Below are 13,699 nucleotides of genomic sequence, written 5' to 3'. Positions count from 1 at the left end.
GAACCAGCGATCTAGTGCTGTTCTTCTATAAATATAAAGCAGCCAATTACGCACATTATGCCTTCATTCCAGCCCAGCAGCTCGAAAGTAGCACCCGACGCGTGTGACTCTACTACCTGGCTCATCTCCTTGCTCAAGGTTCCGACTCCAGGTTGAATCGCTGTCTCACAATGCAAGACTTGCCGCAATATACGACAGAGGAGGTTGCTGGTCACAAAACGAGAGGCGACCTGTGGATTACTATTCAGGGGAAGGGTATGTAGGCCTCTCGCTACTTCTCTCATTGGGATACTTTGAAGTTCTGTCCTGACCTCGTGATCGTCGTTCTAGTGTACAATGTCACCGAATACGTGAGAGATCATCCTGGGGGCGCCGAAGTGTTGATCGATGTTGCCGGAACCGACGCGACTGAAGCATACGAGGATGTGGGACATTCCGAGGTAAGCATCAATGCAAGCAAGTCGCGACTTCGTAGGTTGACAAGAGACATCACAGGACGCGGACGACATACTTCAAACCTACTTGATCGGCACACTGAAAGACGCACGCGAGCGAATCCGCCCCCAATCAGTTCGACTGGTTCAGCCCACAAATCTATCGCCACCAAAACCTGCACATAAGAGAGGCTCCACCAGATCTGTGGCTCTGGCGACTCTCTCGATTGGCGGTGCAGCAATAACCCTGTACTTTGGCCGACACATTTATACAACGTTACCCGCGGCATGGCCCGGATTTTCAGACTTTCGGAGTCTTTTGCGATCGATCCAATCACCGCATAAAGTGTCTACATCCGGGGGATTCTATACTGGGTTTGCTGCTGCGACCGGAATTGCTACCATTGTCGGCTCTGTCGTCGCCTCCAAGCTGTCTCAGATGACCCAGATCCAGTCGGGCTTTACGAAGTATCCGCCGTATGTGAAGCGTCGCAAGGTCGTTCGCAGCAACCCCCACCTCGCCAAAGGGTTTCTCGATCCCAAGGAATACAAGAGTCTTCCCCTGATTCGAAAAGAGGCACTGGCACCCAACGTCTATAAGTTTGTCTTGCAGCTTCCAACCCCACAGGATGTAATTGGACTCCCCATCGGCCAGCATGTAGCAATCAAAGCCAACATCGATGGAACGACGGTCTCGAGATCATACACTCCCACGTCCAACAATCTGGATCGAGGAGTCTTGGAGTTGGTGATTAAGTGCTACCCCGACGGCATGTTGACTGGAAAGTATCTCGCAAATCTGGAGATCGGCGACGAGATTCAATTGCGTGGGCCCAAGGGCGCGATGAAGTATACCAAGGGCCTCTGCAAAAAGATCGGAATGATTGCCGGCGGCACTGGCATCACACCAATGTACCAGTTGATCCGAGCCATTTGCGAGGATGCCACCGATCTTACCGAGGTCAGCCTTATATATGCGAACCGATCAGAGGACGACATCCTTCTGCGACGCGAATTAGACACCTTTGCGCAGAATTATCCTCGGAATCTTAAGGTCTGGTATATGTTGGATACGGCGCCAGAGAACTGGACATTCGGCAGGGGGTATGTCACACCGGAGATTATGAGAGAGAGATTGCCTGCTCCGTCCTCCGACACGAAAGTCATGCTCTGCGGCCCACCGGGCATGGTCAACGCATCCAAGAAAGCACTGGCATCCCTCGGATTTCAGACTCCTGGGGCTGTGGCCAAGATTTCTGATGAGATATTCTGTTTTTAAAGGCTCGATGGTGTCGTGGAAATCCATTTTCATTTTTTGAATGCTTTTATCATCAGTATCTCGCAAGTCTCGTAGCACATATCCTCATTTGAGGATATGAAGTTGATAAACAGAAACGAGAGCGGACAGCAGGTATCGTAACGACTGTTTTAGAAAAAGAATATATCTTGACAGCCCCGCCCTTAAGATAGACTTTAGTAGCCAAGGAATCTTGTTCTTTTTGACTCAGGATCTAGACGAGAGAGAAATAAATTCAAATAAGAGAAAGTGATCATCACGGCTCAGCAATCAGAGGCTCGATGTCAACTGTAACTTGCTGGAACTGAAAAATTTCAACATCATCACATAGTTATACCGGAAGGGGAAAAGTCGGGATTCGTTCGGCCACAAATATTTATGCTTTATAATAAGGTTGACATGATTTATGGCCTGAGGCAGAAATTTGCCTTGTTTGCTGTTTCTTCCCGCGGTTTCTCTTCCAAGTTCCGCGGGCTTCCTTTCTTCTGTCAATGACTTCAATTCCACACTCCCGATTCTCTATGACGATAGCTACTAGATCAGAAAGACAGTCGGCTTAGTGAGTTTATGCTCAGTTCTTATGTCAGCTCGTCGCTATCGATCGACCGTGGCATGTCATTCGTGCCGCCAACGCAAGGTCCGATGTAGTATCAATGTGACCGGGGTTCCCTGCATCCGCTGCGCCCAGGATCACGCCGAATGTGTGGTGGATGCGCCACTTGAGAGGTAAGATCGGCTTCACTCCCCCAGCCTAGAAGACTTGATGGCTGTACCCCCTATCTTTGACTGAAACTGTCAATTGCCAGAACGAGCCGGCGCAATGCATCCGCTCGAACTCGGGCGCACGCGGCCAACAGCAGCCCGACCAACCGTGCTGCACAGTCCGCAGGGCATGCAGTTCGCCCGACAATACCTCGGACACCGGCCTTCCAAAGACCTCCGTCAGAATCACCCGCTGTGTCGGGATCTGAACAATACAGTATTCAGGACGAGGAGCGCAATGGGCTTGAGATTGCCGCAGCAGCTTTGGGCAATCCGGAGCGAGCTGGACAGGTGCCGTTCTATACTGGTACTCCAATCCAATCATACCTTTTAGATTTTCTATAGCCTGCTGTGCCTGGACACTGTGATCTGGCTTCGGTGAGCTCGAGGCTAATGACCCTCTTTATCGTCAGGAGACAAAACCGGCATAACATCAACCCTAACACTCCTTGCCCCGGGTGAATCTTTACCTCGGCATTTCCTGATTCCGTCGCGTGCCTCAACATCCTTGTCAGAAGAGGATCGAAACTATCTTGCAAGCAAAGGCGTCTTCAATTTACCCAGCAGCGAAGCGTGTCATTGCCTACTGCAAGCGTACTTCCGTCACGTGCATCCAATCATGCCAATCATCGAAGCTGATCAGATCTTGCACTTCTTTCATGCTGGACGACTGCATGAATATAACCTGCTACTGGTGTGGAGTGTGTTCTTTGTTGCTGTGAATGTGAGTCAGTTTAATTGTGCCAAAGAGGGAGGTGGTGCACCTACGTCTTTCTTCGCCCTCATATTTCGCCCGCCGGTTCTGAATCGGCATGAGGTTCTCTGAGCGAGGCTCGGAATGTTGCTGGGCTCGATGGACAGAGAAGCGTTTTGCTCGAAGAGATGTTACCTGGCTAGCTTGCTTGCTTCCATGCTTGATCGGTTTTTTTGATGCAGCATTTGCATGAATGAAATATGATCTACATGGAGCCTGCATGCTGTAGCAGTCGTGGCCTTTTTGGATGTGAGCAAGCAGCTAACGTACCTTACAGTTTGTTCCATCTTCACTCTGCGAGCGAGAAGGGTACGACTCTCGGAAGGCAATGAAAGCGGCCATGTACTCCCACGCCAAGGTATGATGCTTAGGCCGAGGGAGCGCTTCGCATGCTCCCTGTTGCCCCAGCGGCACCGATTCCGTCATCTTACCTACACGTTGTACTGGACTCGGCGCTGATAATAAGGAACAGTGCCTGTACAATAACAGCGGGGAGCGAGATAAAGTGGTTCTCCTGCAATCCTCTCTCATGCTCGGCTTCTGGCACTCCGAGGTCGATGAGCATGTCCAGCCTTGGTATTGGACTGGCATATCGGTCACTCTTTGTCAGATATTAGGCCTCCATCGTGACCCTGACGCGGCACGATACAACGCGGCTATTACCGACCGTCAGCGATACCTGTGGCGTCGTCTGTGGTGGACTTGCTTCTTCCGTGATCGTTGGCTGAGTCTAACCCTGGGACGGCCGCTACGCATTGACCTCGAAGACTGCGATGTGGCAAAGCCTTCGGCGGCAGATTTACTATATGACCTGAATAATATCCCCGAGTCCCTTCTACCTACCTTCATCCCAAATGAGATTTCCATTCTGGCGGAATTTTGGGTTCAATTGATCGAAATGAGCCGATTGCTAGGATCCGTCCTAGCGATGAGCTACAAGACAGTTCGTCCTAAGCCCTCTCACGAACAAATCGAGGCCCTTGAGACAGAAATTACTTGCCGCAAACCACCAGAGCAGTCTGCCCCTGGGTGGAATGGCCCTACACGGTTCTACTTGCACCATCTCCAATTACATTACCAGTATGCCTGGAGCCTTCATTGAGTCAGAATCATCCTAATTCTTGCAGAGCGGTTCTCATAGTCCTCTATCGGCCGTGCATAACTGACCTGCCGGATGAACTCTCTCTCAGCAACCAGATGCAATGGCAGGAGAGTTTTCGCCATAAAGCCGACTGCGCAGCCTCCCGCACAAACGACATCCTTGAGGTTCTCGCACAAGAAAACCTGCTTGAATATGCCTTGCCAATGACGTGAGCCCTCCGACGTTGGCACTGTGTGCGACCCAACTGACATCTCTCACAGACCCCCTCTGCTCATCCCTGCCATGCAAATGCACCTTTTGAATTGCCGAACCGGCAACACCTTGTCGCGACGTCTCCGACTCAACAAGCTCAACGCATGTATGATGATCATGGAAGAATTTCAGAAAGTCTACACCGTCGCGTCCATATACCGCGGGATTTTCGCTAAGGCCATCCAGCAAATTTACCCGGAGCGTACGGATGAGAACCCCAGTACGTCCGTTTCAATTCCTGCTGCAGTATCTGCATCTGCACCAACTGGTGCCGCGGCCCATCCGATTGCTGCTGTCGACCCAGCACTGGGAACAGATATGGACAACATGGTGGATGCCCTTCTGGACGAATCGTCAGCCCTCAATTTCTGGGAGACGTGGGGTCAATTATGGGTTGAATAGAGTCGATCAAAATCTATGATAGTTACCATCGTTCCACCGAGCTTTCTATCCAGCCACAGCAGTACGATACGTCTCTGCCCCGGAGTCAAATCACATGCTTGGCGTTGCTTCAACCTCCGAGTTCATTAGTGGCTGTACTGATGCCCGAAAAGTTGACCACGAAACCGTATGCCTACTAGCCTTTGCAACATACAGAGGGGTGGGCACGACCAAGCGATTTATGAGAATCAACTTGCAATTAAAGACCCCCAATCAAAGGGGCCAAATCAAGAATCTGCATCACCGATAATGGCTGTAATTCTCGATGATGATGTCAGAAAAGTTGATTATGATGGCGAGAGCCACGCTAACGTGGCAAGATACAGTGCAACAGGGATCAAGCACACAGAGAGCCCAAACAGCGACATCGTGTGCAAGTATAAAGGCAGCATTTGCTTTCCTGAGCTCGCCCCTGCTAGGTGCGTTTTTGCAATGTCCTTCATGAGATGCTTTTGATGTTTGCCACTGGCGGTCTTGGGGAAGTCAGGACAGACTCCTCCGTCGCCAATCCAGAAGACATGCTGTGGGGCTTTATGCCAACTTAGTTCTGAGCGAACCCAGTCTCTCAAAGCTTGGTCTTGAGGTTTGATGTGTCCCTGTGTCAGCTTGAGGAAGCAGCCCACCACCTCACCGTATTTTTGGTCCGCGACACCGACCACACTTACCTCTGCGATCGCTGGATGAAGCAGAAGGCGCTCCTCGATCTCGAGCGGAAACATGTTTTCTCCCCCTAGGAAGCTCAATTAGTCTTCTTATACTACCCCACGAGGTATCGGCTTGTCTTACCCCGAATGATGACATCCTTGATTCTGCCACTGATGTGGCAGTAGCCTTCAGCGTCCAAATGACACTGGTCACCAGTATGCATCCACAGTCTTCCCTCTGCATCCCTCTTCATCGCCTCCTTTGTTTTCGCTTCATTCTCGAAGTACCCCTTCTGCAGGCCAAACCCGCTCGTACACAATTCTCCACTCTCTCCACGCGGTACAATGGCACCGTCTTCGTTGATAACCTTGGCTGATACATGTGGGAGGATCCTCCCCAGACTATTCATCGCTTTATGTTTGGGATTGTCTAAGGACGTCATGAATGACACGGGGCTGGTCTCGGTCATGCCGTAAGCAATCAGCATGCCTTTCACACCAAACCGTTCCTCCAACCGACTGAGGAATGTCTCGGAGACTGGGGTCCCAGCTGCCAGTCCTGCGCGCACCGTCGTTATGTCAACCTGTTTGGCAACGCATGCTTCGAGCTCGGCCACAAACATGGTTGGGACGCCCAGCAGCGCTGTGGCATTTTCTTGGACGATCGCGTCGATCACGCTTTCCGCATGGAAATGGTCCGAAGGGTAGACGATCGCGCTGCCATGGGCGAATGCGTTGAGGAAGCCGAGCACCAGACCGAAAGTGTGGAATAAAGGTGGTGGGCAGCAGACGACATCATCTGGGGTGAGACGCATGGCGTCACCAACGAGGCGGGCGTTGTTGATCAGGCCGCTTTGGATTTGTTAGCGCGACACCAAGTGACATCACGACTGGATCACCTACCGGTGGGTGAGCATAGACAGCTTAGGCTCTCCACTCGTGCCTGATGTGAATTGGTAACTCAGATTATCGGAGTGTCGAACAATACGCTCGGCCGCATCCAGAAACCTGCTATCGTGTCCCGCTGCATCGCCTGACGCGAGAAAGGATCCATAGCCCTGAATGTATGGCTGTGTGCCAGACTCTTCGATGTCGAAGCATACAATATCACGAAGCTCGGGCAGCACCATTCGCGACGAGGGAGATATCAAAGTCTGGAGATGAGCCGCCAAGCTGCGAGGGCCGATCCGCGACGCGATGAAGAGCAGCCTGGTCGCTGAGATACTATCTCGTTAGCAAGCCAGTCTTACCTCGAATCTAAGCCGGACGAAAATCACTCACAACTCCTCTGCAGAGCTCGAAGTACCTCAGCTGGAGTGTATGCGTTATTCAATGGTAGCACAGGACATCCAATTCTCGCCCCTGCCAGAAACACCTGAATGGACTCTTAGCGATTGCCAGCCAGAACAGCGATGCAATCGCCCAGACGCAATCCGGCGTGCACCATCGCGTTAGCCAGCATTCTACTGTTCTCCGCCAGGTCGCGAAATGACAAGCGTGTTTCCTGCCATGGGGTCACCAGCGCTGTTCTGTCGCCATAAATATCGGCCTGCTCCTCGATCAGCTCCCTTAAGGTCTTGGACCAGAGAGGAGGCTCCTCTGGTCCGTGAACTATCGATAACTGCTCCATGACGATGGCGATCAAGTTCACGGTCTATAGGCCACCAAAAGCAAAGGAACAGTCCGGATCCTTCAATGTTGAGAAGCTGCTGGCGGAGGATATTATCTCATGCAATTTCCTGGGAAAAAGGATATGGATGTAGTCGGGCCCAGAACTGAAGGTCGCTGGTGGTCGGCACTTTCGTTGCATTGGCTTGAGTTTCGTGCAACCAGCGGACTGGATCAGCGCTGCTGAAAAGCTCCGCAGCCTTGCAGGTTGTACCATTTTGGGTCGTTAAACAAAGAGTAAGACAGGGGAGGGAGGAAGGTATCAGACATGCATTGCTTGTAATGTGGCCGATCTGGAGAGCCGTGAGGGAGAGAGAGAGAGAGCGAGGCTGCTGTTTAGAGTCTGTAATACATGACATGACGTATGGTCAGAGAGTAATTATATATTTGTGTATTTTGCACAATGGGCCTTACCGCCTTTAGTGGTAAACAAAAGCGGCGAACAACGGCTGCATCGTCATCCATCTTTCGACGCATCTCGTATTCATCTTCTTATTTATTCATCCCATGGGAATCTCTTGAAACTGTTCAAGTCTGCTATATACGATCGGCTAGTCCTTCACCAGTACTCGCCTGGTCTTGCCGCCATGTCACTCTCATACCCCTTGCCTTTGCGGTTGCGTGTCCCAAGCCACCAACTGTTGCGTGAGAATTTGGAGATCCGACGGTGCATCCCTCTGATCCATATGCAATTCGACAAACTACTATCAATGTGATCAATATTGGTCATCGAGGTGAAGCAGAGCAGAATCTTACCCGGAGCGTACTGTCATCGTTGAACGAAGAATCCTGCAGCAGCGCCGACAATTCCTTTTTGTTGCGAATCTGATATGTCTGGTAGGAGCCACGACCCGCGCCGAACACCTCCAGAAGTTTCCGGTATTGCCATACCTGAATGTCATTATAAGACTCGTGCCGTCCGTGGATCAATCGCTCGACGGTGTATCCGTTATTGCAAATCACAAATCTGGAAAGGGAGGGATTAATCCCCACCGTCCACGGAAGAAAAGGTGTCATTGGTTTCCACTTACATGATCGGGGTCAAATTGTGTCTGACGATCGTGCTCAATTCCTGGCAACTGAACTGGAAGCTTCCATCTCCGATGAACAGGACGGTTCGTCGATTCGGGTGCCCTGAGTCCTGCACTGCCGCTGCTGCCCCTTGGCAGGCGTCGAGGGAATAACCCACGCTCGCCCACAGATACTGACTGATGTAGGTGACGTCTCGCGGGCGGGTGGACCAGATCCCAAGATTCGATGTGCCTGTCTCGGCGATTACCGTGTCCACGGGTTGAAGCCAGTCGCTCAGACTGAGCCACAGCCAGTCATGGTTCAGAGGACCTCTCTCCTCCCTGTAGCTTAATGTATGCGACATGTGTCTCAATACCCCGTGCATCATACCGCCTCCGTAGACTGATTCTCGACCGGTGATCGGAGGCACTCTCTTGCCTACTGGAATATTGCCTGTGCTAAGGGGAGTTTCTGCTCCCCCATTGGCGAACTGACTTTGCCTTTGCGTCTGAGTGAAATCTCTTGCCCGGTGGACGAGAGTCTGAAGAAGTTCTGGGCTACTCAATCCGTGATAGTCCTTGCCTTTGATCTGCACTAGCCCATCCCTGATCTCGACCATTCTCAGGGGATCTAACTCCCACGACAAGGAGGCGACGCTCAAATCCGAGTGTATATTGCCGATGGAGATGATCAAATCAGACGACCGAACCATTTCGGCGGTGTTTGGATCGGAGCAGTCGCCCAAGTATAGACCGTGGAAGATGGGATGTTCTTCGTCGATGATTCCTCTTCCCGATGCGGACAGGAAGACCGGCAGCCCAAACGCCTCCGCCAGCTCCTGGACCTCCCTCCGTTTCGTGAAGCGCACATTATACCCTCCGACTAACAGAATCGGCTGCCTGGCTGTCCGAAACGCCGTGAGGATTGCATCAACCGCCCGCCTCTCTGTCACATAGTTATTCGCTGTCGGGACCATGTTCAGCGGATGGGACAGGTTTGCGGCAATGACCGGCTCGTGCACCATGTCTGTTGGTAGGATGATCGAGACGGGTCTGCTGGATCTCCAGGAGTGCGTAATAGCCTCATCGATCATCCCCGGCGCCTGCGCCGCACACCGTAGCTGGACGCTCTTGGACGCCGCCCGTTCTGACATGCGAGCCATGGCCTCGAAGTCGCCGTCCCCGAGCGAGTGATGCAGCAATTTCCTCTGCTTCTGCAACCGCAGACTTGGCTGTCCTACGATGTGAACAATTGGCACGTATTCAGCGTAGGCCCCCGCGATCGCATTCGAAACCGACAGCTCCCCGACCCCGGCGACTGTCATCAGCGCTGAGATGCCGTGGACGCGAGCATATCCGTCGGCCGCGTAGCCTACTCCGCGGTTAGGGACGGAACCAGTACAAGACAAGAAGAGGCATCCCTACCAGCATTGAGCTCGTTGCAGTTAACTATCCACCGCAGCCCAGTCTGGGATATGTAGTCGAGGGAGGCAAATTGTAGTCGCCTAGCTTCGCGTCAGCATGGCGTGCGACACTCATAGAAGGAAGACAAGGCGAGCGCTACATACCGGGCACGCCATGAACGGACCGGATTCCAACATCCTTGAGGCGTGCGAACAGGTACTGCGCCACCGACACAGGGGTTCTGGACGGCATGGTTGAGGAACGGTGGTCAAAGAGCCCCAGCTTGCTTGAGTCTTCAGGCTGGTGTCCTTTTAAACTGGATATGGTGTACGGCTGCCCCATCCTCATTGACGGTGCGAGCTCCTCGTTCTACATGTCCCTGAACTTCCCAGCATGGCCTTAGGAAAGAGGTAGCACGAATTGCAAAACGTCGGTATCATGTTATGCAAATCCGTGACATGACAGTACGGCATTCCTGCAGGCTTTAGGAGCCCTCAGCCCAAAGAGCGTGAGGTGGAGTCCTTCGCTAAATACTGCCCAGCAAACTCCCAGGAATTCGACGATAAGATGCAGTGCACTGCCTTCCTGTCGTGTCAGTCGGACTGCCTGACTTCATCCCGGGCTATAGTACCGGCGGAAATACGAGCGGTGGGATGATTTAGCGCTTACGTCTTGCGTGTTAGGGCTATAAGACAAGTCCCGACAGGGATGGTGATTGTATCCACGTCGCAGCTACAGTGAGGATTATCTCACCTACGTCAATGGCTAGGTTCGACCTGCACGCTGATCCCCGGACTCGGCACTCGACTTCTCATCTCATCAAGCTGTCGAGCATGCAAGGGTCCTCCTGGTCTCAGCGTCCCAGCTTCTGCCAGCACATAAGGGGGCATTATCGCCCACTGAAGACAGCGAGCAGTCGCACTAACATTCGTCTAAAAGGTCTTAGGTCAAGCTTTCTCTTCTGTAGACCAATTGCTTACGGACGCTACTCTCATTGCTATTATCTGATTGACAGTCTTGGCGACTGAAGAATGAGATATGATTCTTCTCTATGCACATTCCACGGTTGAAGCTCGCACCAGGGCTCGATTGATCGTCTTAGCCATCGAGATAACCGAGTCGGAGTTGACTGGGATCTCATAGCCTTTATTATGAACCAAGACCGATCTCTTCCCCTCTACACGGGCAAAAGTGGTCGCTTCAGCCAGCTGCGCAAGTTTGTCGGCTGAGCCCCAGATATGCGCTGTCGGCAAGTCCAGCATCCTCTCAAACGCTTCGCGCTCCAGGGGCACAATGCGACCGCCTAACAGCTCCTGATAACTACACACAGCCCAGGGATTGGAGAAGAGATCCCGACTTTGAAGGGTAAGGGACGCGCTTCACTACCCTTGCTCTCGTGCTGCAGCTTCATCAACCAGCTCAGGGCGACGTTGGCGCCTTGACTGAACCCCATCACGCCGTCATAGGAACGCTCGGCCGCGATGTACCGCTCGAGGTCTTCCACTGCTTTGAGGCACGACTCAGGTACCTCGGGATCACAGTACGCAATTGTCTTCTCCTCACCCATCACAAACTGGTCCAAATCTGTCTAGCGTCAGTAGGGTGGAATCAGACTGGGGTAGCATGGCAAGCGCATATCTCGGTCGATTCCCATGGGCCCGTGCCATCGACAATACTACTAGCAATTCAATCGTTCAACATGCTTGTAATGCTCTCGCAAGCGACCATGTACGAGTCGATGCAAAACTACTGGTATAATTCGAGAAGGCCATCAGCAGCAACAGTGCTATACTCTTCCTCCGATCTACTCTGTGGTATGTCCTTCTAGCAGCGCTTCCATAAACAATACCAGCAATTTTGGGTGTTCTTCTCAATCTTTCAAGCCTGAAGATGCATAGTACGGCTGTTTAAGCACTTAATTTACACTCCAAGCATCACTGCACTGCTACAACAGGCACAATAAAGCCCCTATTCACACCACCTTGAGCAGAGGAACTCACTCCTCCAGAACCCTCACAACGACCCTTACACTTCGCCCTCTTACTCTCCATCCGCTCATACGCCTACCAACCGCCAGTCAGCCACAATAGACTTGCTGTGAATGAAACACAGGAGAAGAACATACCTTAGGCGCATCCTGCATTTCCCAGACCGAGTCCAGCCCCATGCGCATCTCTCTCCTCTCCACCAACCTCATCACCCTAGCCAACGACTCCTGATTCGGCCTGGCACTATAGAACTGATAATCGCGCGGCACACCCCAAGGGCAACAGGCCATAGGGGTACCATATGGTGATTCCAAACGAACGATAACAGCCCCAGAGCGTAGGCTTAGCGGTCATGGCTCCGAGGTTGATGAACGGTTTTCCTTCACGGAGATACGGCTCGCAGTGCACGTACAGGTCCTTCACCCCAACGCAGTCGATGATCGCATCTAAGGGTTGCTCCGCATGGTGAGCACGGAGATACTCATGCAGGGGGTCGTTGGCGCGGTGGTTGATGACCTCGTCCGCGCCAACGGGGTTCACGAGAGCGCTGTCGGTCGCGGCCGCGATGATCGTCCCGGTGGGACCTAGAACGTGGCGCGCGACTTGGATATCAGCATGTCCACGCTGGTGCTGCCACCGTTGACGAAGAGCTTGTCGCCGGGGATGAGCTTGGTCAGGTCGATGGCCTGCACAGTGGTGCAGGGCCAGGCGTTCCATCTTCTTGAAGAGGGTACAGGGGGATGAACTGGTCAGCTGGAGCAATCGCGCGCTCGCCGAGCGCGCCTTTTCCTTTGGGGAAGACGCGTTTAGCGACGCAGCATCCCAGGACCGCCGTCGAGGGTTGCAGGTCCGGTCGCGTGGAGGGGATGTCGGCACCCACTGCGAGGATGCGCCCAGAGAATTCGAACTCGGGGGTGCCCAATCGCTTCTGACGGTTGTAGCTATGGGGAAGTGAGTAGGGCTGCGGCGGCAGGGAGCGCATCATCGTCGTGAAACCTGAGTTCATCGCAACGTAGTTGAGCGAGACCAGCACTTCTTTGGGCCCGAGCTCCGCTGCTGACGGCGCTGGAGCCTCATCCTCGAGCACGATCATCTGCGATGGGAGGCCTGATTGCGTGTATGTCCAAACTGCATGATGGGGTTCTGCAGAATGGTTACATCTCGTGATGGGGACATCTGGTTCATCCTGGTTAGTCTCTGTCCCCAGGACTTGTCTTGTGCCGGATGTACTGTACATACCTCGAATCGGTTCAGGGCGACGAATCATGCGATCAGCTATCCGCATAATCCCCATGTGATTGAAAGGCCATGATAGACGGTGCGGAGGTGCCTTTCATCCTGTCTGCAGTCAGATAAAGCTGAGGTGAGGATAAATGAATGAATAAATGAATGCACTTCGGTTGGCGCCGGTCGGAGGTGAGGGTCGTCCCCGAGTCGGATTCGGAGTCGTATCTATCAGGGGAGATATCACTCTAATGACCAATCTCTTGGCATATGCTACTAGAACAAAGCGAAAGATCATACAAACATTTCTACATTCTACAAAGACAAAAGTGGGGGAATCGAAGGATCAGGCAGGCTATGGGCAGGTAAGCGACCGAGTGAGTAAGTGAGTGCGTCAGTGCAAGCGTGAACGGATGAGGCATATACTGGTAAGAGCCTCACCGGTGGAGAGATATATGAATAAAAACGTCTGCATCGCAAACGAGAAGGCAATCGAGACGACTCCGGACTGTCTACATGTATCTAGTATCTAGTCCTATCCACTTGAGGCCATCGCGGACACGTCCCGAGCCTAAAAGCACACCGTCTGGACCAGGTAAATTCAAAACCGCGAAGCTCCCCACAATCTACAGACTAGATCTGATCTTCCCTAGTAGAATGGTTAGTATCCACTGTTCCAGCCTGGGCAAATCCCTCATTTGGATTCATTTGCTCCCAAA

The 13,699-nt window shown here is 52.5% G+C and overlaps 5 protein-coding genes across 5 annotated transcripts; 2 read left to right on the top strand and 3 right to left on the bottom strand.

The window, feature by feature from the left end:
* Positions 1 to 80: 80 nt before the first annotated feature.
* BO97DRAFT_43481 (putative cytochrome b5 reductase) lies at positions 81 to 2,030 on the top strand. Its single transcript, XM_025697695.1, has 3 exons — positions 81 to 255; positions 331 to 440; positions 496 to 2,030. Exons 1-3 carry the CDS (start codon positions 171 to 173, stop codon positions 1,711 to 1,713), a joined length of 1,413 nt encoding a protein of 470 aa, XP_025552225.1. The 5' UTR covers positions 81 to 170; the 3' UTR covers positions 1,714 to 2,030.
* A 281-nt stretch (positions 2,031 to 2,311) lies between these two features.
* BO97DRAFT_442555 (Zn(II)2Cys6 transcription factor) lies at positions 2,312 to 5,003 on the top strand (the record flags this gene model as incomplete). The annotated part of the gene is made up of 7 exons (XM_025698274.1): positions 2,312 to 2,457; positions 2,538 to 2,800; positions 2,907 to 3,217; positions 3,525 to 3,605; positions 3,720 to 4,327; positions 4,375 to 4,557; positions 4,610 to 5,003. The coding sequence occupies 7 exons, from the start codon at positions 2,312 to 2,314 to the stop codon at positions 5,001 to 5,003; spliced, it is 1,986 nt and encodes a 661-aa protein (XP_025552224.1).
* Positions 4,997 to 7,671, bottom strand: BO97DRAFT_469849 (acetyl-CoA synthetase-like protein). Its single transcript, XM_025699878.1, has 6 exons — positions 7,095 to 7,671; positions 6,968 to 7,061; positions 6,590 to 6,902; positions 5,829 to 6,538; positions 5,409 to 5,772; positions 4,997 to 5,349 (listed from the first exon to the last, which is right to left on the bottom strand). The coding sequence occupies exons 1-6, from the start codon at positions 7,314 to 7,316 to the stop codon at positions 5,283 to 5,285; spliced, it is 1,770 nt and encodes a 589-aa protein (XP_025552223.1). The 5' UTR covers positions 7,317 to 7,671; the 3' UTR covers positions 4,997 to 5,282.
* Positions 7,672 to 7,950: 279 nt separating this feature from the next.
* On the bottom strand, positions 7,951 to 10,020 carry BO97DRAFT_343613 (alpha-keto acid decarboxylase family protein; the record flags this gene model as incomplete). Its single annotated transcript, XM_025691705.1, has 6 exons — positions 7,951 to 8,055; positions 8,111 to 8,321; positions 8,386 to 8,733; positions 8,857 to 9,736; positions 9,790 to 9,869; positions 9,929 to 10,020. The coding sequence occupies 6 exons, from the start codon at positions 10,018 to 10,020 to the stop codon at positions 7,951 to 7,953; spliced, it is 1,716 nt and encodes a 571-aa protein (XP_025552222.1).
* A 948-nt stretch (positions 10,021 to 10,968) lies between these two features.
* On the bottom strand, positions 10,969 to 13,050 carry BO97DRAFT_413532 (uncharacterized protein; the record flags this gene model as incomplete). Its single annotated transcript, XM_025696295.1, has 7 exons — positions 10,969 to 11,011; positions 11,097 to 11,352; positions 11,798 to 11,831; positions 11,894 to 11,969; positions 12,028 to 12,545; positions 12,637 to 12,884; positions 12,996 to 13,050. 7 exons carry the CDS (start codon positions 13,048 to 13,050, stop codon positions 10,969 to 10,971), a joined length of 1,230 nt encoding a protein of 409 aa, XP_025552221.1.
* Between the last annotated feature and the right edge of the window lie 649 nt (positions 13,051 to 13,699).

Source organism: Aspergillus homomorphus (genome assembly GCF_003184865.1).
Source record: "Aspergillus homomorphus CBS 101889 unplaced genomic scaffold BO97scaffold_14, whole genome shotgun sequence".
NCBI lineage: Eukaryota > Fungi > Ascomycota > Eurotiomycetes > Eurotiales > Aspergillaceae > Aspergillus > Aspergillus homomorphus.
The sequence above is the reverse complement of the archived record's forward strand: the minus strand, read 5'-3'. Positions and strand labels throughout refer to the sequence as shown.